A 26968-nucleotide genomic window follows, 5' to 3' on the forward strand; every position below is an offset into this window, starting at 1 on the left:
GTCGCTCCACCGCTTTGACACCTCAGTGGTGTGGTTTCGCCATGGGTCTGGTGTGGCACTAAAGGTGCAAAGGGAGTACTTCCTGATTGGGGAAGTGCCCATCAGGTTCTAGAATGGCATTAGTTCTTTATTTCTCTCACTGTGAAGGAAAATCATGTTCATCTGTGTGCAGCACTGCGTTACAGTTGGATCTAAACGCCGGATTAATATTACATGGACAGTATATTATTATTATTACAGTATACATAAATATACAGATTGATCCTGAAACTGAAAGAATCAATCGCAGTGATTTATAAACAATCCAGTCGTGCCATTAAATCCCTATTCAGCTGGATCCACATGGGGTTTTTTGTTTTTTTCCCAATTATTATTTCTGAACACAATTATACAATCAACGTCGCAGTAGAAAGTCGACACCAAACAGACACCAGAGTCACAAGCAATACACATAGGATTGTATATAATAACCACAGTATATTATACTATCACAATAGTAATTACATTTAAGATGAAATAAAATTAATAATAATAATCATAATAATCATAATAATATGTATAATAATATGTATAAAATACTGTGTGTGTGTGTGTGTGTGTGTGTGTGTGTGTGTGTGTGTGTGTGTGTGTGTGTGTGTGTATATATAGATAGATAGATAGATAGATAGATAGATAGATAGATAGATAGATAGATAGATAGATAGTATTAAAAATAATATTAAAGATAAATACTGGCTCGTGCGTGGTGACGCGCGGGCCGGGAGGCCACGCCCCTACAGTGACGCCCCGCGTGGTCCGCGCGGTGCGGTGCGTTCAGCGGGCTCCGGGCACTGAGAGGCGGCTTGCCACCGGGACCGTTATACGCCCGAGGAAGGGAGGGAAGGGAGGGAAGGCTTCCCGCTTGAAACCCCACTGAAAGTACGTGGGCTCCGAGGTGTTATCGCGGAGGAAGGCAGACGTCACCCGTCCCGGCCCCTGGAGTGTCCCGCCTGGGCTGTCCCGCAGGATGAACCGCATAACGGGGAGGACCGGAGCCGAGAGCCTGATAGAGATGAGTCCCACGGGGTCCCTCGCCGGTGAGTGGGGTCCAACTTCCAACGTGTCTGCTGCCCGTCTACTGCTATAAACACTTAACCCACCAACTCCCCGAGGCTGCTACATCACACTCTTTTAATATAACACTCTTTGAATATAATTATAAATATGAAATGTTATATTCAGCTCCATGGAGCTGGAAGTCATGTGGGTGTTTATTTTCCTGTCTTTCGCTTTCTTTCAGTAAGAACTCTTCATGGCAGCCTGCCCCTAACCCCTAACCCCTAACCCTGTCATGTCACATCATGTGCCTTTCTTTTCGTGGCAGTCTGCTTATGTCTGCGCCTTATTAGTCACCAGCCTCTCCGAGCCCCGACAGCTGGCCCGTCCAGTGGAAACACCCAGTCACCCACAGGGTTTTGGTGCAGGAACTGTGAGCACTGAGTCAAGGGAGGCTGTTTGAGCCATGTATGGCTCTGTTGGAAAAGCAGAGAGAGCCTTGCTTATTCATCTGATGAGAATGCCACTGTTTCGTTGGTGAAAAGGATAAGAAAAAAAAATTTGCACTGTAATCGCCCATACCCAACTGGGAATGATCACTGCGAGGACCATCAGGGTAACTGTTACCTTGGTGTCAGTGTGTGTGTGTGTGTGTGTGTGTGTAGAGAAGGAACAGCAGGAAAACACAACACAATTCAGTTTGACTCTGTCACTGTTGATCTGTTTAACCGTAAACACTCATGGCTCATACATGACATTGTTCACTGTTAGATCTAAAGTGGAATGCAGCGACAGCTTACATTTAGTGCAATTCCGAACCATATCCACCATGCAGTAAGTGTACATCGGGATAGGCGGCACCACTCCAGTTGTTTACATGGTGAGTAAAAAACCTTAAATTGCAAATTACATTTAACAATTCGCCCTCCGTACCAGCATATGAGGCTATAGCCCTTGAATCCAAACAGACCATATTTACTATTTGTTGGCATTTAGATTTACTTTGGTGGGAGTGAGCGGCAGATCAGAATAAAAAACTATCCTTATTGATCATTATTAATTTGAATTATCATTTCGTTTCCATCAGTCACCATTTTACCTTTGCAAATCGGCAACTTAGGGTTGTTTACTCACAGTGTAAAAGAGCTGGACTCTGACCCGACGTGGAGCTCAACAAAAAAATTGAGCTGGAATTAAGTAAAGCTTTGAATAATTGATAGATAACGATGTAGCTGGGTATGTATTGAACCCACAGTTCACCTCTTTCATGAAAATATGCTATGACTGGTTTTTGAGGTTTCTTGTCACAGGCAAATTTCAGACATTCAGTGCAGGCTTATCGGCCAGCTACCTCTGAGTTAAAAAAGGACGAGGAGAATATACCTGCGCTGTCTAATTTCTCTAGAAAGTCACTGCAAGGGTTTTGCTGTTCTACAACTGATGGCCTCACTTTGAATCAAACCAACTGAGAAACATTTGTTTTTCCCTCCTCCCAAATCTGTTTTGTTGCTATGGTCAAAAGGGAGCAAATGTGAAGCCTGGTGGCATTTTCAGTTCAATCAGCTGCTCTACGTTGAACAAAGGTCTGTCTGTGACAGATTCTTCCTGTTAAATGAAACCGTTGTGTAGCTGAGCAGCTCAAGTACTTTGCTGCTTAATTCCACTGATGGATATAGAGCCAGTTACGGTAAGAAATACATATAGACAGACTGCTCCAGTCCATTGCAAATGATCCCAATGCAACCGAGTGCAGTCAAAACTGCTGATAATTGCCCCCATTTTCTCCTACGTGTAATGATAATGTACAGAGAAAGCCCTGGCCTGGCTCTTACACTGTCCGTCGAGACAGGCTAGCAGGCTGATTTTTATTGTAATTGTTTTTACTCGACCTTTTTTTCTATTTTATTTCTGGGGAAACTGACACCGCATTATATCAAAATATGAATCAATTCTTGTGGCCTATATGAGGCCTTATACCTGTTATAGAAAAATGCCTTCCTGCTATACCCCAATGATATATTTTGACATATTGCTGACTGAATTAACACCAAGGACAACATCCATGTTCATTCACCTCTGTAGAAAAACGTAAGTACTTAAATAACACTTAACAATATATTTTTGTGGAGTGCACATTGTTACCAGCTTCCAATACTTGTTTGAGGTTAGGAGCTCAAACATAAGCAGACTTATTCTGTGCCGAGTCAGTCTAAATTTAGCCTCACCGAGGCTATGAATTAGAGCTGCTGCACTTCTATTTAAAAACTTTGAGTCTACAGACAGACTTTCACTTGAATTTCTGGCATGCTCATGCCATCAGTATTTCATGTTTGCTCTGATATTCTTATCTTCCTAACAAGTTCAGGAAACTGCATTACTTTTCTGCTATGCAACCATAAAGACAACATTAAATGGGATCACAATTAGGGCTGGGTATTGGTACTCAATACTTTTAAGTTATCGATTGAAATAACCCAATACCAAGTACTATAGAAACTTCTCCAGTCTAACAATACCTGCGTTCAATTCCTTTTTGTACCCAGATCTGGGGAAAAAAACAACTATTCGTAGGGTTTTGCTTGCAGCCAATCAACGCAAGCGTTTTTTAACTTAATGTGACGTGTGATTGGCTCACTACCGCAGCAGTTACAACAGTCTGTTAAAGGATGGGTTCATCATTTTTCAAGTCGGTCTTAAAACAACAGCCAGGTGTCCATATGAAAGAGGTTTTCCTCACTGTAATAATTCTTCCTGTACTGGCTATTTGTTTAAAATGACACTGCCCAAACACTCCATTGTACAGTTTTGTACAGTTATTTAATACATATTTCAATAATTTAAACACTTAAAATTTATTTGTGTAAAAATAATTTGGTTGCTTTGGAGTGGTAGCATTTTAGGCAACTAAAGGCTTCCATTCACATGATGGTAGTAGATGATAGTAGAAAATAACATTTTGAGAAATAATATCTATTGGTATATTGGTACCTAATAGAAGTAATCTATTGGTATCGGTATCACTTTAAGGGTACTGGTATTGGTACTGGTATCGTAACATTTTAAACAATACCCAGCCCTAATCACAATATTACAATAACCAAAATACCAGATGATATCTAGCTTTATAAAACCGTATTGATATTATAACATTATACGGCCTAGCCCTCACTCGTGCCCCAGAATATATACTGTAAAAAGCCTGATTTTCCAGGTCCTTCATAGCACATCTAATCTTTATCTTTTCACATTGTGGAGTTAAAAAAAAGCACCGAAGCTAACACTAGGCATCAGTTTACTGTAGCTACGTACTGTTCAGCAGCAACAAAATTTAGCGCAAATATAGGCCGCGACGTTCACTCCTCATTTATCTCGGAATATTGCAGAGGTTCATATGCTCTCGGCTTTCTGTGTAGTTCAATTTGATTATCCTCATCTTGCCTTTGAAACATCTGCCTGTATTCATTTCACTTGATACGGTTAGTCCATTATATCCCTTGTTTGATTGTCTTGCAGATGACAGTAATGGCTACCACATCCACCCTTCGTCCGGCAGAGGATCCTCCCAGCTGGACCAACCCGGGGTAAACACAGAAACCTGCACAGCCGAACGGCAGAAGGCACAAGCTGCCCAAAACAAACATCATCTCATTGTTGTGGCAAGGTCTATCACCCGAGGGGAGATGGTCTGCGTGATATCTTACTCAGACAAACATATCAAATAGTCAGTTCTTTAGGCCCAGCGAATTCTCAACCTTATCAAGGGCCCTCAATTTAATCCACATTAGGCCACAGACTCGCTCCATTTGATCAAAAAAAAAAAAAAAAAAAATTGTAGATGCTGTATGTTTTAGTGTCTATACTCTTATGGAGATAACAGTAAATCTATTACTAACCGTAATAATTGCCTCTAACGTCCTGTAAACGAAGTAATGGTGAAGTGTAACTATCAATCATTTCACCGGGGACCCCCTGAAACTGCTTGACGCCCCACCTGGGGGTCCACAGATCCCTCATTGTTTCAGCCGAACTTATTCTGAGGCATAAAAACAAATTTCTCGTTGTTAATTTGTTTGCTGAGTGGATGGACTGCAGCCGAGAAGGTTGTATAATTAAAGGTCATTCAAAGTTTATAGTCTCACACTAGCTATTTTAATACATTGTCAACATGATATTTAAATATTCGCCTCCCACGAATGCAGAGATAATATTGTCCTTTTTTTGTTTATCATTGTTTATGTTCCTCAGCTCAGCTCCTTTAACACGCACGCGGTCACACTAAGTTCATCTCCTCTCTAGGGGACATCCCACTTTTTGTCAATTGTGCTTTCTTCCTTCCTTCCTTCCTTCTGTCCAGCGTCATGGCAACAGTGGTTATCTTATCGGACGTGCAGTCGGTGGTGACTCCTTGAAACGCACCGCTGTCACCAAAAGGGCGTGGCTTGTAGATTTGGTTTGCTTGATCTCGCGTAAACCAAAGATGACACTAATTTAACCCCCTTAGCGGGAACGGCATTCCTGAGCGTCTCGACCAAGAAACAGAAGAGCCTCATAGATAACTCATGCGTGTCCTGATCTTTCTGTTATTCTCGTCGTAACATTAAAGTCCAAGTTGTCCCCCGCTGTGCACGTTGAGTCCTGCGAGTCGCTGAGTGCGAGCCTGGGCTCCCTGGCCGCCTCCCAGCACAGCGACAGCCCGCCCTCCGAGCCCCACACCTTGGAGTGCATCGGCACCCTGACAGGGGTAAGGGTTGCACGTCGCTGCCTGTGTCTCAGTGTGCATCGTTCAGAGGTGGAAAGAGTTCTGGGAACGCGATTTGAGTCCCGGCGCTGCAGCTACTACAGAGATGCTGTAAGTTGAGAAGTTGGAGGAGAAAAACGACTCCAATAAGAGTATAGAATTAGTTTACCAAGGTACTACTCAAGTAATTCACTTACTTTTCACTTACTTTTCACCCTGTGTATTTGGGAGAACACAGTCTTTTTGAGTTGATTTTGACTATATCCCATTTGTAGATAATGTAGACAAAATCAAGTAATTAACAAGCCATTTTATTTTGTGCATATAATAGCGGTGCTTGCACAGTCAAACTGCAGCATAATATGCTGCAAAGCATTATGTTGATACTAGGGATGCAACGGTACACGGTATGTTATAGAACCGTTCGGTACGCCCCCTACGGTTCAATACACACACGTGAATCGCGGTATTAAGGTTTCACTTTAGAGTGGGAAGCAGTAAGTGCTGCTTCCTATTGAATCCACTGTTGCAGCTCCACCAGCCACGTCAGCCGTGCAGGGTCAGTGCGGAGCGGCGCAGCGTTTTTTGACTTCGGTCAAGAGGTTTATTTATATTCTATTTTTTAACTGCGCGCAGCTATGCAGCCTTTTCCAAAGAAACAGGAGCTAAAACTACATAGAAATGTTTTGGTGAAGATTTCAACCAATCAAGGTGTCCAGTGGGAAAATAACCCCCTGGGATGGCTGTGTCCCTCTTTGTTACGAACTTCTCTTGAACTAACTTTTGGAAAAATGAAGTGAACCGAGTCACGCCGTGTGATGAGCTGCTCTGTTTTTTGGTCACTTTTTAAAGATTTATGTTGTGTTGTTCGTTTAAGTTGCCGTCTCCTGCCGCTGGCAAATGAACGATATCCTCGCCAGGAGGTGCCCTGGCTGGAAAGGAGCGCACCCACTGTCACGTCAGGTTGACAAAGCGAAGGCAAACACGCACTGGTCTAACTGTGAGGTTTTATTTCAATAAGTTATTTTACTAAAACTGTTTATACCTGTTCTACACAAAATAGCTAACTATAGTACTGGTTTTATTAATATTTTTATTGTGAACCGTTTTAAAAATGTTAAATGTGTATATATATATATATATATATATATAAACGGAAATTCATATTTGAATTATCCACTATCCTGGACACCTCCCCTCCAATCAGATGAACTTATGCAAATTATAACAACCCACCAAAGAACTGGAACCCCCCTCCCCCCACAGTCATACACACAGAGTGTTACACGAGTTATTCATTTATGACTACTTTAAAAATATTTTTTACACCTAAACATTTTTTTAAATTTTCTTAAATATAAAGATACAGAAACTGTACCCTTACCGTGGCCCCAATACAGTGATATACACCGAACCGTGAGCCCACTGTCCCATTGCATCCCTAGTTTATACAGTATGCTCCTATTTAAAGAATGTACTGTCGACATAATGCTTTGCTTTGATTGGCTCTGAAAATTATATGTTTTAATTCCCCGAAATTGAAAATAGCAAAGTTCTTTGTTAGAAAAGAATTCAAGTAAAAGTGAAAGTAGGAATTTGTTGTTCCACTCAGTGAAAGCGCTATTACGGGTGGAAATTTACTCAAGTAGTGTAATGAGAGTAGTTGGAAGCAGTTACTTTTCACCTCTGGAGTCACGTCATACAGCCCACCCTCAGTGTCTCATCAGCCGCTTAACGTCACCCTGCATGCGTTGGGTGATGGGATGCAATCTGCTTGACCAAAGTTTGTCTAAATGTGGTGCGAGTGTTGAGTTGGGAGTGGGAGTGTTTCGGTGTTTCGTGAGGTCTTGCGTTGTTTTTGTCTCGCCTGCATTGTCGTGTTATGTCTTTCTCTAGCTGTGCGACGCTGCCAGTAGAGTTCCAGGGGTTATAATGATGATGTGGTCATGTTGTTAGGACTTCCCTCATTCCTCTGCTCGGTTCTGTTGCAGCTATGGAGGAAACGGGCGCTATTCCTCAAGTTTCGCTCCAGGGTATGGCGTGGTAAAACAGGCTTGTGGTGTGTTCCTCTTTGCAGATGCCTGCTTGCCAGCCTTTCAATGCCTTGATTTGTTTTCCATTTCCTGAAGTCCCCCAGAGGATGTGTCAATAATAGTAATAAACAGCCCTCCATATTATTGGTGGAGAGATGTTGTTGTTTGAAAAGCATTTTTCCTTGTGTGAACTGGTCATGGAAATTCTAGTGCATGAGAGAGTAATTGGATGTGAGAGTGCTTAATTAAAGACTAAAATGGGCCTTTCACTTGCTTTTTTCTCACCTCTAATAACGTCTGCTTCACTAAGGAGAAAGCAAATAAATGCAGGTGTAAAAATATAATGAGAAAAACCTGCTGGAGGTGTTATAAAGCTAGTTTCCCTATACTGTACCTGTACCTGTGTGTGTGTGTGTGTGTGTGTGTGTGTGTGTGTGTGTGTGTGTGTGTGTGTGTGTGTGTGTGTGTGTGTGTGTGTGTGTGTGTGTGTGTGTGTGTGTGTGTGTGTGTGTGTGTGTGTGTGTGTGTGTGTGTGTTTCCCTGTGTGCAATCATGAAAGCTCATGATTAAGTACACAGTCAGTCCCATGAGCAAATGAGACTACAGTCTTAAAAAAGTTTTTTGGTTTTGACTGGATAACATTTCTTCAAACAAATTTGATATTTAAAATATTAAACCACAGATTTTTATTTATTTTTTGCCAAAAGTGTTGGCTAACTGAGCCCATGATTAGCCTGTTTGCATTTAAAAATGTTCATATTGTGAATATGGTGCACCCAATGTGAGTTTGAATCCAACTCTTTACGTCAGAGCTGATCCCATAGCCCCCTTTTCTTCGTCTATTAGTAGTACCTATATCCCTCCCCATGTTCTGCATGCACCCTAAAGTTAGATGACAGACATACATGCATCACACCCACTACTTTGGGGTTAGTTGATTAAATGTATAGAGCTCTGTGGCCTCTTCCAGGAGGGGCAGCTTGGAGTTCATGCAGGGATTCCATATGGGTAATCTCTAATTACAGCAAATTAGAGAGCCTTCTGAGCAACATCCCGCTCAAAGAAAGCACACACCCTGCCATGTTCAACATGGATCTGCTCTGTGAAGTCCTCTGGCTCTATAGTTAGAAGCGTAGCATAATTTAGGATCATAAGACTATAAAAAAAAAAAGGCTGCACACGAACAGGCAATAGAGGCCCACGCAAAGTAACATGGGAGGTCCAGAGGTGGTGGATTAAAATTTAAGCTGTAGAGTCTGCCTTGATTCCTCCATTATGAGTGATTAGGAGGCTGTGACAAATCCCATGACAAGCCTTTGTTCTAAAATCTGCACCTCTCTTCCACTTTATACACAAATCCCCTGTCGAGGTTTTCGGATTGATTGTTTGCAAGCAGTGGGTTGCAAGATCGATGACCTCTAATCTGAAGTTATCAGTTTTAGAGTATTTCTCTTATCAGTGGAGGAGGCCAGATTCCTGCCCGGAGTTGTTTGCCGTCTTTTCTCCCACATTTAGTTCTATTCATCAACAGAATGTGTTTAAATATGGGACAACTTATATTTTAGTGAGATTTACGGGCAGTTTCTCCTCGTTTGTCACTTTGTGTTGCGGTGCCCTTATTACAGTCCTTATTACATTAGCGAGCTGTCAGGGGGGCTTTATGCCAGCAGTGTGCTGATGTCATCTCCAGGAGACTCCTCTCTCCCTCGCTCTGTCTCCCTCGCTCGCTCATCTGGATTTCTGAGCGAGCAAGGGCTTGTTTTTTGGGGAAGCCACCGGACTGGATGGAGCCCCTCTGGCCAGGAACTCAGGGAAAGAGAGAGGGATACACAGAATGTGTAAAGGGCTTGACCGCGCTCCCTGGAGACAGGCAGCCCTGCTCCATTAGCAGCATTTGACGGATGCACCAACGCAGAGGGAGTTGGCCATGAAGGTAAAGTAATCCTTTTCCTCCCTTCCCCCATGGTGCGCGGAGAGGGCAAACTCATCCTGTTTTCTCGAGCCGCAGCCCAGTGGTGTTTAGATGTGGTGACCTGCGAGGCGGCAGAGTTTGCTGTGTTTGTTATGAGTGCGTTTCCGGTGTTTGCAGCTATTGTGGCAAGGGAAAGGTATTCCGGTACATGGTGCAGCGGTTATTTATAGCCCTCGGAACAGCTGTAACAGCCGACATGTCCTCCCTTTCTGTCCCGAAGCATTCCCCTGTGGAGACCTTGATAGTATACGTGTACACATCGCTGTCGCTTGCGGTTGATTAAGACGTGTTTATAGCAACATTGATTTGAGATAAACTTGAATGAGTTAGAGCACAGTGAGGTCACGGTTTGAATGTGTCTGTCCAGGGGGGGAAGGTGACCTGTGATCTAGTTAAGGAGTGAGGCCATGCTGTCTCTCTCCTCTGATTCGCTGCTCGGCCCACTTGCCCACTTGGCGTTGTTTATCCCCGTCCAGTCGCAGTCTGCTCTACATACCGGTGTATGCCTCCTGTGAGCCTGTGTGGGGGAGTTTTCGTCTCCCGTCAAGAAACTCTCCGCTTCTCCTCCAAAGACGCTGGATTTGACTGACATTCAATGCACATTTGCATCATGCAACCTCCGGTGCCCCTTGCGTTAGCATGTGTCATGCGTTTGTGCTCAAGGTGTCTCCATAGAGAATCATTCATCAGAGAGATAACTGAGATGATTATTTAAGTCAGAGTTCCCTTCCATGTGTGCTGTGTTGACAAATCAAGCTAACCCATATGAAAATAACATTATTTATGAGCATACAACATTGATGGAGTCTTCAAACAAACTTCATAATTCATTTGTATGTTTTGAATATGCGAGTTTAGCATGTCATAAAAACGTGTGGCACTAAACTAACATATGCCAAATTTACAGTATAATTCAAATGTTCTAATGTAAGCGAACATACACACCAATGTTGTGTGTTCGTATGTGAAACGTATACAGTATGATGATCTTTTCACATGGGAGAGTCGTACTTTTGCTCATGCTCCTTTGTGCTCGGTATAACCTGCTCTCTGTCCATCTTCTCGTAGATCAACAAACAGCAGCAAAGTAAAGACTCGGTGTTCTTCCGGGACGGAGTGCGCAGGATCGATTTCATCCTGTCGTACGTCGATGATAAAGATGGCGAAAGGAAACAGGTAAGAGGCTCCGAGCAGATCAACTCCCGTGCAGTTTTGTCTTTCATTGACCTCAAAAGCACAAAGTAGGTTGGACATTTCATATAGCTTGTTTTTAGTCGGCCTATTCTCAGTCATAGCGCCTTCTGAATAAGAACGTGACCTGTTTTCGAATACCCTTTGCTATTTTTCAATACAGTAGCGGTTCTAGAGTCTGGCCTTCGACACACGGTGTAATACTGGTTTTCTATGCTCCCAAGAAATCAATTCAGTTCACCCGGGATCCCAGATCCGAATCAACCCTGACTGGAGGCTGGAATGAAAAGCAGCAGTAGACGTTGAGAACCAGACAGAACATTTACAGTACAAGTGATATGGAGGCACGCAGAACTAATTTTCTTTTGATTTAGGCAGTACAAGAAACAACCAGTGCCTGTTTCTGAGATATCTACATATCCCAAAACGCATATCACATCGTTGGATCTTTCTTAAGCGCTGATATTTTTACTTAGCCTTGTGATTGTTTGAGTTGGTGTGGCTCTGCTCTGTGAACTGTGATCCTGTCACGTGCAACTTCAAGATTCAAGAGGTTTATTCGTCACATACATACTTTTATACATACAGTATATGCAGTGAAATGTAATAATACTTGTGTTGTTTGTGTTTTTATACATGCCATTGGTTCTTCCAAGTCTCCCTTAGAAAATAGATTTTTTTTCTTGATAAGAAAACCTGGTGGAGTATGCTATAAAGAAAAAGAAAAATAGATGGAATTTTGGTTGAGTTAGTGGTATTCTCGTCAGTTAGCAGCTAAAAGTTACCGTCTATTGTATATCAACATTACCCTTGTGTGAGCCTCATTTTGCAGGTAAATGAGTATTATTGGTTCAGATCCATAGTATTTGCATGCTGCATGCTGTAAAGGCATTCCCAGTTGCCATCTTTCAGGCGGAGAATAGCTCAGTGTTTGCTGCCGGGCAGCAAACTCTTCCCGCCTCGGTGTTACCACTGCTTGGCCGCCGAGGTCATTTGACATCCACGTCCGAAACAGACTCATTCCGAACGGCTCAGTGTCAATACTCAGTATCAAGGGAGGAGGGGGTGGAAACACAACAGAGGAGTCACGCTTCACGTAGGAAATCTTCCAAATGTATTCAAGGTTACACACGCATTCACATACTATTCACACCTACAGGTCATTTGGAGTCTTGAATGTTGTTCACCTGCATATATTTGGTGGTGGGAGGAAACTGGAGAAACCAGAGGAAACCCACACAAACAAAAGCAGGATAATAGAACCTCCATATAAAGTCAAATCTTTTTGTTTAAATGGCAAATCAAACTGTTGACATTTAAATGTAATCATTTGTTTTCTCTTTAGGAGAGGAGACGAGAGTTTGAGGAAAATTTACAGAGAGCAGGACTGGAGCTGGAGACTGAAGATAAATCGGTAAGAAGGCTTTGTTCTCACTGTCTAATTTTTCAGATTACATCCACAGTTCCAGGCTAAACGTTTAGGCCGCTGTGGGAGTGGAACATTGTTTTCAGAGTTAAATCATTGAATCCGTTTTTGTTTTTTTTAAATGCCCACTTAAGGCTGCTTTATAGCTGTGTTATAGTGGGCAGGACCGTGATTGGTCGGCTTTTTCCCGTTTCGTGTTTCCAGTGAGTCGCTGGCTGAGGAAGTTCTAAAATATGTCAATTTATACAAGTCATCATCTTGTAATTATAAAGACCAACATCTGACACTCAATTTCGTGGTGTGAAATATCTGCATATTTATTCCGCGCTAAAATAGACTTGACACTGCGGCGGTCTGCGTGCATTATCACCGACGCAGAACCATAAATACAAGCACCGGCGTAGACACCCACTGCTATTAGATGCAGAACAATAAAGCAGCCTTTATGAAGCATCAGAAAGGAATGCTGATAGGGAATCTCCGTTCTACCAAAAAAAGGAATAAGCTTTCTCTAGTATGAGTTGGCGTGAGTCACAGCTACCTCTGCGAAACATTTCAATCATTTCCTTCACCTTCTCCATCCTCTCAGGAGTCGGATGACGGGAAAACCTTTTTCCTGAAGATCCACGCTCCGTGGGAGGTGCTGGCCACCTACGCCGACGTCCTGAAGATCAAGGTTCCCTTCAAGGCCAACGACATCCCAAACAACACGGAGATCCCCATGAACTGGCTCTCCACGCCCTTCCGTCTGCCCAGCCACGTCATGCAGCCCGAGCCGGACTACTTCACCGCTCCGTTCGACAAGAGCAAGGCCGACTTCTTCCTCATCGACGACAAGGAGACCTTTTTCCCCCCGTCCACTCGCAACAGGATAGTAAGGGAACCATGACTTTGATTTTCTCATCAGATTTGTCAATTGTCAGCAGATGCTTCTGGTCAAAAGCAGAGCTGGCTATTTTCAACCACTGCGGTTCGTAGCTGAGATGTTTGAAAATGCTCCCACCCTGACCCGAACAAGGGTCAGGGTGGAAAAACACATTTAAAGTTAAAAGAGTGCAGAAACCACGGGAGATGGCCTCTCACCGCAGGGTGCTGCATCTTGGTGTTTCTCCCTCCGCTCAGGTGTTCTACATCCTGGCCCGCTGTCCGTACACCACTGAGGACAAGGAGAAAAAGGGAATCAAGAGACTCCTCAACAATGGGACCTACTCCTCCGCCTTCCCACTGCACGACGTAAGACTCCTTACATCATATATATTTTTCGGGGACTTTCAGGGAGTAACTAGCCCTGTGGCACTTCAGGGTACTACTGTGTCCACGACTAAGGCAGGGTATAAAGATTCAATACTTTTATGATATCGACTATTGCACCAATACTATTGGGTGCAGGGTATTATAAGATTAGGTATGATACCTTTTTCAATAGCAATTTCCTTTTTTTTATTAGGCCCTACAGACAGTTTTAATCTGTTCATTGTAGGACTTGGCATGGTTGGGAAGAATAGCATTGCAGCAATGTGAGGAACCAGGTTTCAAACCGTCCCCTCTGTGCCTGCAGTGCAGATACTGGACCAGGTCGAGGGACGCAGACTGCGAGAGCGAGCGCTACAACCTCTACAACCACTGGGCCAGATTCCTGTGTTTCTTCAAGGAGCAGCCCCTCAACCTCATACGGTAGAAATCCAAGGGCCGACTGTTTGTTTGGGACACCAGCCTGGCAGAACCTCGTTCGTATTGCTGAATCGTATTGTCGAATTGTGTTGTTTCCTACCTGACTTAGGAAGTATTATGGGGAGAAAATAGGCATTTACTTCGCCTGGCTTGGTTTCTACACGGAGATGTTGTTCTTTGCAGCCGTGGTCGGCTTGATCTGCTTCCTCTACGGACTCCTCACCTACGACGAGAACGAGTGGAGGTTAGTCCTGCAAGTTTTAGATGTACTCCTCTGTTATCCCCTATTGGGGATATTAACAATTAATTGACTATCGATTAATTGCTAATAAGAATTTAATCTATTAATTCGGTGTCTGTTATTATATATAAGAATTTTAGTAATCTTTGGTCATTTTATTTGTGTCTCGTCGTCCATATCTGCACCAGACCTTTATCTCCTACGTAACACCCGACTCATTCATTCGCAGAGGACGGCATAAAAGTTTAAATATTTAACTCACGCACAGAGGGGGCCGCAAATATTCCTGCATGCGCGAACCAGCTCGGCGGGTCGTGCCTCCAACTTCTCCATTTTGAAATGAAAAGAAGTGAAATGAGGAGAAACGCTCCTCGCACCCAGTCACAAAATCTCGGAGGTGCGAGCCATCGCGTAGGTCCCCACGCGTCGCGGTGCTACTGGTAATGTCATTAGCTTTTGTTTTGTCAATGAATCGACGATTGTTTATTAAGGCTGACAACTATCGAGTAAGGAAATTCCTTTAAATTTGCATCCCTATCCCCTATTTCGTCTTTTTTGCTTCTATGAAATTTGTGTTATCTCTTAGAGAGGTTAGCACGAGTCTAATACAATAATAAGATAATACAACAATTCCCTAGAGCTCCACATAGGTTGTATAGGGTGATTATCCTGCGTATCCATTGTTCATTGTGTCTGTCCTGATGAAGGTGACCAAAGCTAATTTCAGTAAGTCTAATATTTCATGTGGCCCAGTGGGTGCAAATCATTTCCTCTGACGTTTTGCATCGCTACAACTTAGTAGAATCTCTTAAACGCCTCTCCTCAAGATGTGCTCCAATAATTATATATTGCAAAATGCACTTTAAAAGGCTGACATGTAAAGTAATAATTTGATTTTAACCCTTCACAATACCCAAATTCCCATCCAGTGATTAATGAAGTGTTATTTTATCTTATCTTCAGTAAAGAGATATGTAGCGAGGACATTGGAGGCCACATCATTATGTGTCCGCTATGTGACAAGAAATGTGGTTATTGGAAACTCAACTCAACGTGCAGCTCGTCATGGGTAAGAAATTCTGATTTTAAAAATCGTTTTATTTATTTCTTGGTTATTCAAACCGAATTTATAGAAGTAGTTCTGTTTGAAGATGCCATGAGAGTATTTTGTCTTTTAAAAATATTTCTACATTCCTATAATATGTCTTTTATCTTTCTGTCATCCATCTCTTTTCAGCAATCACACATGTTTGACAACGTGGGCACAGTGTTCTTTGCCATCTTCATGGGGATTTGGGGTGAGTATCAATGCCTACGGTTGCATTTTGTAGCCTGTTCACAGCGCCACCTAGTGGAAGCTGCCAGACTTTATACTATGTATGTACAGTATGATCATAAGTTAGGATCAGAATCAGATTGTAAACTAAATCTAAATGAAAGCAACTAGGCCTCCAGTTTTGCATATCACATCACTTCCAGTAATGAGTAATATAGGGGAAAAACTAGTACTATAACAGTAGTAAATGTTTAGTGGAGCCTTGGTTTCAAATAAATTGTAATGTTTTTTATCAACTATGAGAAAATATTTGGGGTGGAAGGAATGGTACAAAACAAAAACAGAATGAAATACAACAAAAGCAGCAGTCTCAAAATAATAAAGTAAAACCATAAAATGTTAAGGACAACCAAGTTATTTTTTAAATTAAATTAAATGTAACTCAATCAGGTAATACAAACAGTGTCAATGAATGCCATTCAAGAGTCACTGGCTTCAGCTTCGTAGAGGTCAATAAAACCCTCTTTAGTCAAAGTGATGATTGAGATTATTGGAGAAATATGAAAAATAATTGAAAATATAACTCAAATTATCAGCCTGACCAACAATGTGTTGATCCGTAATTATGACTGAAAACATATACTGTAGCCATATTGGCATCTGCTAATACGCAGTACCGAGTACTCATTCGCGTTCCTCTGCAGTAACTCTGTTCCTGGAGTTCTGGAAGCGGCGTCAGGCCCGGCTGGAATACGAGTGGGATCTGGTCGACTTCGAGGAAGAGCAGCAGCAGCTGCAGCTCCGTCCAGAGTACGAGACCAAGTGCACCAACCGCAGGTTGAACCGCATCACGCAGGTGCTTGTGTGCCCTTGGCTTTCTATGATGTGATGATAAGATAAGATAATGCTTTGTTAAAATTCAGCTGTTACAGAAGCACAAGTTAACAAAACAGTGATATCAAGGACTCGGAGTCTGTCCCCATAAGCAATAGGAGATATGCAAGAAGAGTTAAGGCCATAGGACCAAAGTTGATTAATTTTGTATTTGTTAATTCCATTTTAAAGCATTGACACTTCTGCCTTTTCAAATGGAATTAACAAATGAAAATGTGTGTGCTGACTAGTAAACTCAATTTGACATGGTATGGTCCTTGAAATAGCATTCAACATGAAAGGCATTAAACCTTTGGTTCAAAAAGAATATTAAAGATGTTACTTTCGATTGTCGTCCACGATTAAAATGACAGTGAACCAACGTTCTTATTTTCCTTGTCGAACAGGAAATATTTCTTTATTTCTTAATGAAGCACGGTCAGCTGTGTATCAGTGGTAAAGTTAATAAAATAAAGGACAGAGACTGAGGGCTGTGATCCGCCCTGACACCGCACCACATCATTCCCACCCATCTGTAGGAGATGGAGTGGGTTCTGGACAGGACCGCTGCCAACATAGTGGGGAAAGTGCTTCTGTGCTGGGCCACCGTGGTGCTGTGGGTAAGGGAGGCACCTGGTGTGGAAACCAGTTTGGCCAAGGAGACGTTTGCTGTGATGGAGCTTGTGTGAAAGGAAAAAAAATGCACTCTTCTGGAAAGACTCAGAGGCAGAATCCAGCAGGCACCATAAAGACCACATGGTGCCTGCCGGGAGATCAGGGGCTCACCAGATGACTTTATCTCAGTCCTCATCAGGCCAAACTTTCTGACTGCCTTTGGTCTGAGGCCAGTGGTAATCAAGCCACCCGGGCCTTTCAGATCTGTCTTTTCAGCGTAACCACCGTTACTGACTCTCTCATCCGTGCTTTGCTTGATTACTGTGTAGGAAATGGAGCCTTACTTACCCATAACAAGCAAGTGTGCTCGCACATGCCTGTCTGGAGCCACTGTCCTATTCTGGGTGAGCAAAGTGTTTTTAATTCACTTAAACAGAATCTCGATTGCGCTCTCATTTCATACATATCCCCGTGATCCATATTTGTGCTTTGTTTCAACATCAAAGGCATCACGTGAACAGTTTGTCACTATTCTCAATGTAATGATCATCACTGTGTTCTGTGGTCTCCATCAGTAAAAACAAAAAAAATAAAAAAAATAAAAACATTTAATTCGGATCATAATGGGATCAGAATACTTGCATGGCACCAATATCAAAATACCAAACTTAGTATTTTCATTGTTGTTTGTTGTGAGTGATTCATCTTATTTTGTCCATTTGATGATTGTTTGTTTGTGTGCATGCGGCACCTTTAGTCTCGTGTTTGTACTTTGGTTTCCAGCCGCCTTTCCGTGCCTCGAGGCGTCGTCTCTCTCATGTGTCCCCGTGTCTGTTGTGTCTGTCCCGAAGATCTCATTGATCATTGCCTGCATCATCGGGGTGATCGCATACCGCCTGGCGGTGTACGCCGCCTTCGCCAGCATCATGAAGGACAGTCCCACGAACAACCTGCAGGTGGTGGGCTCCCTCATCACGCCTCAGCTCGCCACCTCCGTCACCGCCTCCTGCATCAACTTTGTCATTATCATGGTCCTCAATCTCATGTATGAGAGAGTGGCTATTTGGATCACTGACATGGGTGAGGGCCACAAAGAAGATGTGCTGCATTCATCAGTCCTTGATGTGTGATTTAAAGGAATAGTTGGTATTTCGTTTGAGTTTGCCCCCGTTTCATGCTCACCCCTCATGTATTACGTAGGTAGGTTACGGCCTTTTCTCAAAACTGTACGCTCCATCTCTCCATCAGGATTTCAATGTAGTGGGGGACAAATCTGTGCTTATTGCGAAAACGAACAGGCAACGCTAACACGATCAGGCAAAGCTAACACAATCCAAGGCAGTTTTACCTTGCAAATGCACTTAGAAATTAAATAAATAAACATTTTATTGCTAAATTACCTGTTTGCTGGGAATATTTTCACCACTATGCCACAGTGTTGTTACCTGTGTAACGGCCAAATTTGTGATCTGCCGAGCACAGATTAGGGTTTTGTCCCCCATTACTCGCATTGAACTCCTGATCCCTGTATGGAGCCCCACATCCAGAATGGAGAAAAGGCTGGAACCTACCTACGTACTACATTAGGGCTGAATATGATCAGGGATAAGCGTCATAAAATAAAATAAAAACAAATTATTCCTTGTGGACCGAAGGTGCTCTTACTGACTGGAGTGTTGTGTTTATTGTCTTTGTGCGACAGAAATCCCGAAAACCCACCTAGAGTACGAGAACAAGCTGACGATGAAGATGTTTCTGTTCCAGTTCGTCAACTACTACTCTTCTTGCTTCTACGTGGCGTTCTTCAAGGGCAAGTTTGTCGGCTACCCTGGGGACTATGTGTACATGTTTGGAGAATGGAGCAAACTGAGGAACGAAGAGGTAAATAACGTACCGTGAGAGGGAGGGTTCAAATGAATACATTACAATCCTTTTGAGAGGTGGAATGGAGGTTAGGGTTGCTTCAACTGACATTTCCTTTCCTCTACTTCTCTCCCTCTCTCTCTCTCTGTCACTCTCTCTCCAGTGTGACCCCGGTGGCTGTCTTATCGAGCTGACCACCCAGCTGGTCATAGTGATGACCGGTAAACAGGTTTGGGGGAACATCCAGGAGGCCCTGGTCCCGTGAGTATCACTTCACATGCACAATGTGGTGCAGGGGGTGGGAAACCTCCGGCCCGCAGCCCTATTATGGCCGTCTTGCGGTTTCACCCTCTCCACCGTCTCTCCTTCCAGCTGGCTGATGAACTGGTGGGGCAGCAGGAAGGCTCGCAACCATCCTGAGAGTCTGTACAGCCGCTGGGAGCAGGACCATGACCTGCAGAGCTTTGGTCAGCTGGGCCTCTTCTACGAGTACCTGGAGATGGGTAAACACTTCAAATTGCCCATATTTATGGTGTGCACTTGTAAATACAAAGAAGTACAGGATGTCCCAATATAAACTTTTGTAGTCTGAATTAATGATAAGAGGATACAACAGCCAGTTTCTCATTATATTACCTTTTGAAAAATTTGAGTGAGTTTGGGTTTTGAGATCAACATGATGAACCGTTGGACAGCAGTCATATTTTGAAAATGTAATCCAGTATCTTTGTATTTCTGTAATGTATTGTAAAATTCCCTTCAATCACCTCTTTCATCATCATCATCATCATTATCATCATCATCATCATGACAATAATCAATATCACCCAGCAGTCAGGCAGCCTGCCGAGAGCACTTTGCTGTCGCAGTGTCCCCTGCAATCCTGCAGAGGGCAGTGTTTCCCTCATGGCTCACCACCCTGTCTCCTCATCGCAGTGGTCCAGTTTGGATTCATCACGTTGTTCGTGGCCTCCTTCCCACTGGCTCCTCTCTTGGCTCTTATCAACAACATCATAGAGGTGCGAGTGGACGCCTGGAAGTTCACCACCCAGTTCAGGAGGCCCGTGGCCGCCAAGGCCCACAGCATTGGAGCCTGGCAGGAAATCCTCAACGGGATCGCCATCTTATCTGTGGTCACCAACGTGAGTGCGATCGAGTAGTTCCGTCTCTTTCACTGACTGCTGCAGCGAACCGTGAGTTTTCAACCGACACTTGAAGCACAAGTTCACTGTTTTCAGTCCGGGCCTTGTTAAAATGTTGGTTCCCATTTCTATCTGTTCATAGAACAACCTCAACGAAAGCTTTACAAAACTTGAGAAACTTACCACTGTGATTAAATGCAGTCCAACCATACAACTTAAAAAAAGTTAAATCTCGTTTTTGAAAACAGGAAACTCAGAGAAAACTGGAAATTTAAGGATTATTTTAAGGCTTAAATATTTGCCCCATTGGACTGAATTTAAGCACAGCGAGAAGCTGCAGCAGAGTGGTAAGTTTCTCAATAGTAAAGCGTTCAGTGAGGTTGTGCTTTGATGGAAACCCAACATTTTCATCAGGCCCGGGTTGGAAAATTGCGAACTTATCCTTCAAAGTTGAACTCCACCGCAACGCAAAAGCAAACTCATTCATCTCTCCCTTTGTGGCTGCCAAGGCAGTCTCTAAAAAGACCAAAATAAACTATGGTTGGGAACAAACTGTAATATGCAGAATATTGAATTGCAATAGTACATGCCTGTTCAAAGTACAAGACATTTTAATGGCACAGTTTAATAAAATGTCAATGATTCAGTCCTGTGTTCCACAATAGATGATGAAACTTACGGTTCAAGCTGTACACCGGGTAAAGACGCTCTTTGTGGTTCAGTCGCAGAGCCCTGAAGCCCCGCCCTCCCGTTGACTCACTGTTCCCTGTTTATTGAAATTGTATTAATATACGTGTCACGTCTCCAAATTGCTCCAAATTCAACACTGCACGTCCCTGGGTCCCCAGCAATACACCCGACATGTGTGAAGTAGGCGTGACATGATAATCAAAGGACATAGAGACGGACAGACTGACAGCGATTCCTCCCTTTATAGTTAGATATGTATGTTCTTTTAAATCGCTAATTTTGATCAATAATAAATCACCTCCATTATTAATAATCCTGTTCCATCCCTGTCTTCCCTTCCCACACCTCTCCTTTCGGCTTTTTCAGGCGTTCATCGTTGCCTTCACCTCTGACATGATCCCTCGGCTGGTGTACATGTACGCCTACCAGCCGGACGGAGAGGTCACCATGAGGGGCTACATCAACAACAGCCTCTCCTTCTTCAGCATCAGCCAGATGCAAGAGGCCAACAGGCCAGAGGAGGGAGAGAATCCCCTCTGGTTCAACAGCTCTTTCACCACCTGCAGGTGTGTATGTGTGTGTGTGTGCGTGTGTGCGTGTGTGCGTGTGTGCGTGCGTGCGTGCGTGCGTGCGTGCGTGTGATGAGAAAATGCTAGAATGTTGTGTGAGATCCTCCGTGAATCTCTTTTTAACGACTCTCCCTGCAGGTATCGTGACTACCGCTACCCCCCTGGCCATGAGAAGCAGTACTCCCACACCATGCAGTTCTGGCACATCCTGGCCGCCAAGTTGGCCTTCATCATCATCATGGAGGTGCCTGCACCACCACGACACATGCATTTATCTCATTTATCTTAATTTTTTATATGTAAACAGTGTAACCCTGGTCAATAAAAAAGTCTGATATACTGTAGTATGGACTTCACTGTCAATAGCGTCATTGAATAACATGCAATTGAATCAAGGCTTTGAAATTGTAATAGGGACAGGAAAGTGATGTTGTGGTTTTTGATTTGAAAAAAGGCAAAATAAAATACAAAGTTCTCTGAAGGTGAATATTCTTCACGTCACATGGAACCAAAACCTTTGAAGGAAATATGCACTACGCCACCCAACAAATCAATACATTGAATTTAACCTCCGTTGCTTTTACCTTATATTTTACTTACCGTTAACCCCACTCGTGCGCTTCCTCCACAGCACGTCGTGTTCCTGGTCAAGTATTTCGTGGCCTGGATGATTCCCGACGTTCCGTCAGAGGTGAAGGCGCGAATCAAGAGGGAGCGCTTCCTGGTCCAGGAGTATCTCCACAACTACGAGGTGGAGAAGCTGAAGGTGCAGCTCGGCGACAGCAGCCACCGCGACTGCACCTGCACGCCCATGATCTACCCGTCTCTGCCCGCTCACGAAGTCCTCTCTGAATGCCTCTAGGCCCGGGCTCCCCCCCCGGGCCGCGTTGACGAAGGTCTCACTGTTGACGAAGGTCTCACTTGCTTATACATCCCGTGCCTGTCGTGCCTGTAGGCTCCGTGCGGTGGCACCCAGTTAACACTTAAAAACTTTAAACTTCAATAGTTCACAAGGATGGCTCCTCTCCTCTCCTCTACTCTTTTTGGAAGGGGCAGAAGTGCTAAAACCAAACATCCAGAATCCAAAGTTCATTTTGCATGCGTATGCCTGCTTGGGCCGATATTTACTTGACTTTTCACTTGTTACCTGGATTTCTCACTGGGAATGCTGTGATTAGTTTGTCTGTGAGGATAATCTGGGATTTTTTTATTTTTAAATCTGGGATTGAGGATTTAAAAAAAAAAACACTGTGTCTCGGCCAGGCAGCTTCGTCCTCTTCACCCGACCTGTTTAATGTAAGTGCCACTAGAAGCAACCAGAGACGGTTCCACATTTCATCCGATCTACAAAATATAATCTAGAAATGATGATATATCTTGATGTCGTTTTATTAAGGGTTTCGGCGTCACACGACGCTGCGGCAAGGAATTTGTTTCTTCGCAAATTGTGAACATTGTTCTAGGTTTTCTTTTTGCCGAAACGGCGGATGTCCAGAAGGATCAGTTTGCTTCGCGAGGCCGATTCGGTGACGACACCGTCCGACGAAGATCGAATGACACGGAGAAGCCGTTTGCTGAAAAAATGCTGCAGTATTTTGCCTTTGTTTTTTACACTGCACACCCATTTAACCACTCCGTGCACTGCTCTTTACTGTAATATTCATATTGCCTGTAGACCTGTCTTGCCCGCTGTTCCAGCCGGTCGTCGGTTCGGCCGGGACGTGGGCGGCAGCTGCTGCATATTGACTGTTGACAGCGAGTCGTGTTCGGAGCATGAGCGAGTGGAGCGATCCCTTTTTAATGTGCCTCTGTTTACCATACCTGAGCGCTAATGAAACTCCCCACACAGCGCCCTGCGTGTGCGTGTGTGTGTGTGCGCGGGTGTGTGTTCTGCACCACACAAAGCACACCAGCCAGCGCTGTGTGTCAGGTTCCCTCAGCTGCGACCGAAACAAGCAGGAAGAAAAATCCATACACATTCTTTATGATTTCTGTTATTTTTATTTTTTATTTTTATTTTGCACAAAGCACTTAATGACACAAAAACTAGGGGAGAAACCGCAATGTCAGTGCGATTCCTTGTCGCGGCACTACATATAACCAGTGTTTTGAATCAGTGAATTCTAGATCGTCTTATCCCCAGTCATTTGAACGCAGTGAATGGGAGCCGTAGTTTATTCCCACCCGTGATATTCTGTTTAAATGGAGCTTGAAGTTTGCGGCACGGGGGCGAGAAACATGTCACAGCATGTTGAATAGTGAAATCTGTCCGTTTTAGACATTATATGAAGGATATTTATCTAAAATATAGAAGAAGCTGGGATTTTTTATTTGAAGAGTGATTTATTAGGTCTGGTCTAATAAAATAAATGTATTTTTTTCTGAGATTCTACTTCGGTGTTCTCACTTTGAAAGACTTTTGAAATTTGCCTTTTCGCCGATGCCTTAATACCTCCTATACTTTTCTCTCTGTTCATCCCTTGTTTTCCTCGTGCCTTTCAATTCTTTAGTCTTCTAAGTCTTTTGCCATGCCTGACTATTTATTTTGTACTTTCACTTTGTGTGAAAAAGAAAGGAAAGCTGTTTATGTTGTGACATCAGGTTTTGTTGAGTTGTGTTCTATCATTTTTATACACTGATCTGGTATTCAAATGTGCTGGACTGTAAAGACAATCTAAAATAAAGTACCCGTTCCAAAGCACCACGTGTCGGGTGTCTGTATCAAGTCAAACCGAGCAAAAAGGTCGGAATTTGACTGAAACGTTGCATGTGTCGCTCAGAAAAAGCGACCTATGAGTGAGACGTCGAGTCACGATTCAACGGAACAGATGGCCGAGCGAGCGCAGATACTTATTCAATATTTGTTCACACTAGTGGGTGTGTTTTGTACCAAAATGCGCTGGCATGGTTGATTCACTTGGCACAGAATTAAAGTGCTGACAGACATGGGCAACGCTCAGGTTCAGGTAGGAATAAAGAACCCTGATTATTTCATGAGCTTTATCCTAATATAATTTTATGTTTTTACTTGTTATTTAAACTTTTTTTTTCCGCAGCACAATATGACCAGGATAGATAGATATGGAGAGAATTAAGAAGGTAGGCAGACAGAACGACTAATAGATTTCGCACAAACAAAAGTTTAAAAATCAGATAGATAGATAGGACATTGAAGTTAGATAAATAGATTGTAATGTAAACTTAACAACTTAAAGAATTTATTACAGCGTCTGGATGATAAATGTGCAGATTACTGTTTTTAACGATCAACCGCTTGTAACATGTATGCAGATTGAAAACACTAAGAGAAGATAAAAATGGATTACCAGGTCAAAATATAGGGCTGGGCGACATTGACCAAATCAGATAGAAGAATAAATTGTTATCGATAATATGATAATATTTTGGGGATGACTATTGGTGCTTTCATATGATATTAACACACAGTTCATATTTGAGAAACAACGATTAGTAACGTGGATATTACAACCATTGATTAGAACAGAACAATATGAGGTTCAGAAAACAGCATTACTTCACTGCGATGCTGCTTAAATACAATATTTCACTACCATCAGTGTGTGGCCGCGGCCCTCGGTAAAAGTCCTGCGTCGGGTTTCCTTCCGAGGTGTCACTTACCGCACACTCGCCCTTCCAGCCTCCAGAGACAGCTTTCTGCAACCTGAACGACCGGGATCAGGAGGGCTTGCTGCTGGTCCAGCTCTACCTCCTGCCAGCCTGGTTCCTCAGTGTCTTTATCCTGGGACTCCCTCTGAACCTGCTCTCCCTCTGGATCTTCTTGTACCGCCTGAAACGCTGGACCCGCAGCACCATCCTCATCTTCAACCTGACGCTGGCTGACACCTCCTGGCTGCTGGCCTTGCCTTTCCTCGTCAAGTTCCACCTCAACCAGCTCTACTGGACCTCTGGCTTGCCTCTGTGCACGGCCGTGCGGCTGCTCTACCACAACTACTTCTACTCCAGCATCTTCTTCGTCACGTCCATAAGTTTGGACCGCTACCTCGCCATCGTCCACCCCCTGCGCTCCCCGACCATACTGGGCCGGCGCCACACCTTCCTGCTGTGTGTGCTGGTATGGCTGGTGACCCTGGCCCTCAGTATACCTGTGGCCGACATGACCCTGATCCAGACCTGCCCCAGCAACAACCACACCATCTGCACCCTGTACCTGCTGCTGGACGTGACCAGCGAGAGCCTGCCCTACTCCCTGTTCTGCAGCATCATCGGGTTCTTCTTCCCTCTCGTCTCCATCTGCTACTGCTGCCTGTGCAGCGTCAGGGAGCTGCGCCGCCGCCCAGGCCTCCATCACCCGCACGGCAAATGGCAGCGCCTGATGCGGGTGATGAGGGCGGTGCTGGTCCTCTTCGCCCTGCTCTACCTGCCCTACCACCTGGTCCGGAACGCCGCCATCATCATGCGGGCGCTGTACCCCGATAGCCCCGCGTCCTGGGGGCCCTCGGACCTGGCCTTCTCCCTGGAGATGTGTCTGTGCAGCCTCAACACCTGCATCAACCCCCTGTTCAGCTGCTTCGTGGGCCGACAGTTCAGGAGGGAGTTCCATGACAGCGTTGTTGTTCTGATACGGCGGTGTCCACGTTCCAAGCTGGCAGCACTGTTGAAGAGAGAAGGCACAACAGTGCAGCAGAGGCAGGGGGTGACTACCGTCAGCCCTCTCTAAATAAGTACATTTGTTGTGGAAAGAGCAATCAAAATGTACATTTCATATGTGTTACGTGCAAGCAACTGTATTGACGGTGGGTGGTTTTGTGTTGTGATGTGGCTTTATCAGTGGTGTTTAATAAAATAAAGAGCAGCCACTTACAGTATGTGGCTCAGATAACCTCTCTCACGTTACCTCAACAACCTTCCTCACCTTTCTACCCAACTCTGCCTCTGTGTGGTGGGCAAGCTGCACATCTGTCAATGGCATTTCAGATGAAATATATGATATATTTTATCATACTTTTTTTATGATATACTGTATATAATAATATATGCATATATGATGTTATATTATATTATATTATAATATTATGTTATTATATATGTTAAGGTGATGATAAAATACATTATCTTGAATCAAAGAAGAATAAAAGCTGATAAATAAAGACATTGAATGCAATTCAAAACAGGCCTACATAACTAAACATGGCAGGACTCAAGATCCAAGGTTCTACATATTGAATGCAGACGGTGAATAAAGAGTAGTTCTAATCAAACAGTAAGGACTAAAAACAACGCTACAAATGAAGAAAACTCTCCAGATGAACAAGAACAAATCCTGGTAACGAGCCCCGCCGTGCGTTGCCGCGACCCGCCGCCAGGGGGAGCTCTCCGCAGGTGATCCTCTCACCGTGGCGCTGCATCTCGTCTCACCGGAGATCCGCACCTCACACCTGGGTGCGCGTCCCGCCGTTCCGGGGTGAAGATACTTAGATCCGCCAGAATTTGATCCTTATCCGATCTGATTTGATTTGATTTGATTTAAATTTTTTTTTTTTTTTACGATTTTTTTTATTGTTCCGGGTTTTTTTTTTTTGTTTTTTTTTCTCTCTTTGACTGGATCTTTAGATGCGACCGCATGGATTAACACTGCGCATGGACCGAGCGCG

At 43.7% G+C, this 26968-nt stretch overlaps 2 protein-coding genes across 7 annotated transcripts; both read left to right on the forward strand.

The window, feature by feature from the left end:
- Positions 1–855: 855 nt before the first annotated feature.
- ano5a (anoctamin 5a) lies at positions 856–24036 on the forward strand. 6 transcript variants are annotated; one of them, XM_080002059.1, is made up of 22 exons: positions 856–1076; positions 4549–4616; positions 5639–5776; positions 7765–7806; positions 10847–10954; positions 12315–12383; positions 12985–13269; positions 13518–13628; positions 13954–14069; positions 14176–14310; positions 15271–15376; positions 15545–15605; positions 16288–16439; positions 16996–17076; positions 17923–18151; positions 18774–18952; positions 19098–19195; positions 19307–19437; positions 19871–20076; positions 21133–21332; positions 21474–21579; positions 21967–24036. In XM_080002059.1, the coding sequence occupies exons 1-22, from the start codon at positions 1007–1009 to the stop codon at positions 22195–22197; spliced, it is 2922 nt and encodes a 973-aa protein (XP_079858185.1). In that variant the 5' UTR covers positions 856–1006; the 3' UTR covers positions 22198–24036. The 6 variants fall into 6 exon arrangements, with proteins under 6 accessions (XP_079858185.1, XP_079858186.1, XP_079858187.1 ...); XM_080002060.1 differs by lacking the exon at positions 16996–17076 and adding an exon at positions 17401–17475; XM_080002061.1 differs by lacking the exons at positions 5639–5776; positions 7765–7806.
- Positions 24037–24280: 244 nt separating this feature from the next.
- Positions 24281–26034, forward strand: LOC307231971 (succinate receptor 1-like; the record flags this gene model as incomplete). The annotated part of the gene is made up of 2 exons (XM_080002852.1): positions 24281–24301; positions 24994–26034. 2 exons carry the CDS (start codon positions 24281–24283, stop codon positions 26032–26034), a joined length of 1062 nt encoding a protein of 353 aa, XP_079858978.1.
- Positions 26035–26968: the final 934 nt, after the last annotated feature.

The sequence above is a fragment of the Zeus faber genome (assembly GCF_960531495.2).
Source record: "Zeus faber genome assembly, chromosome: 6".
NCBI classification, from domain to species: Eukaryota; Metazoa; Chordata; class Actinopteri; order Zeiformes; family Zeidae; genus Zeus; species Zeus faber.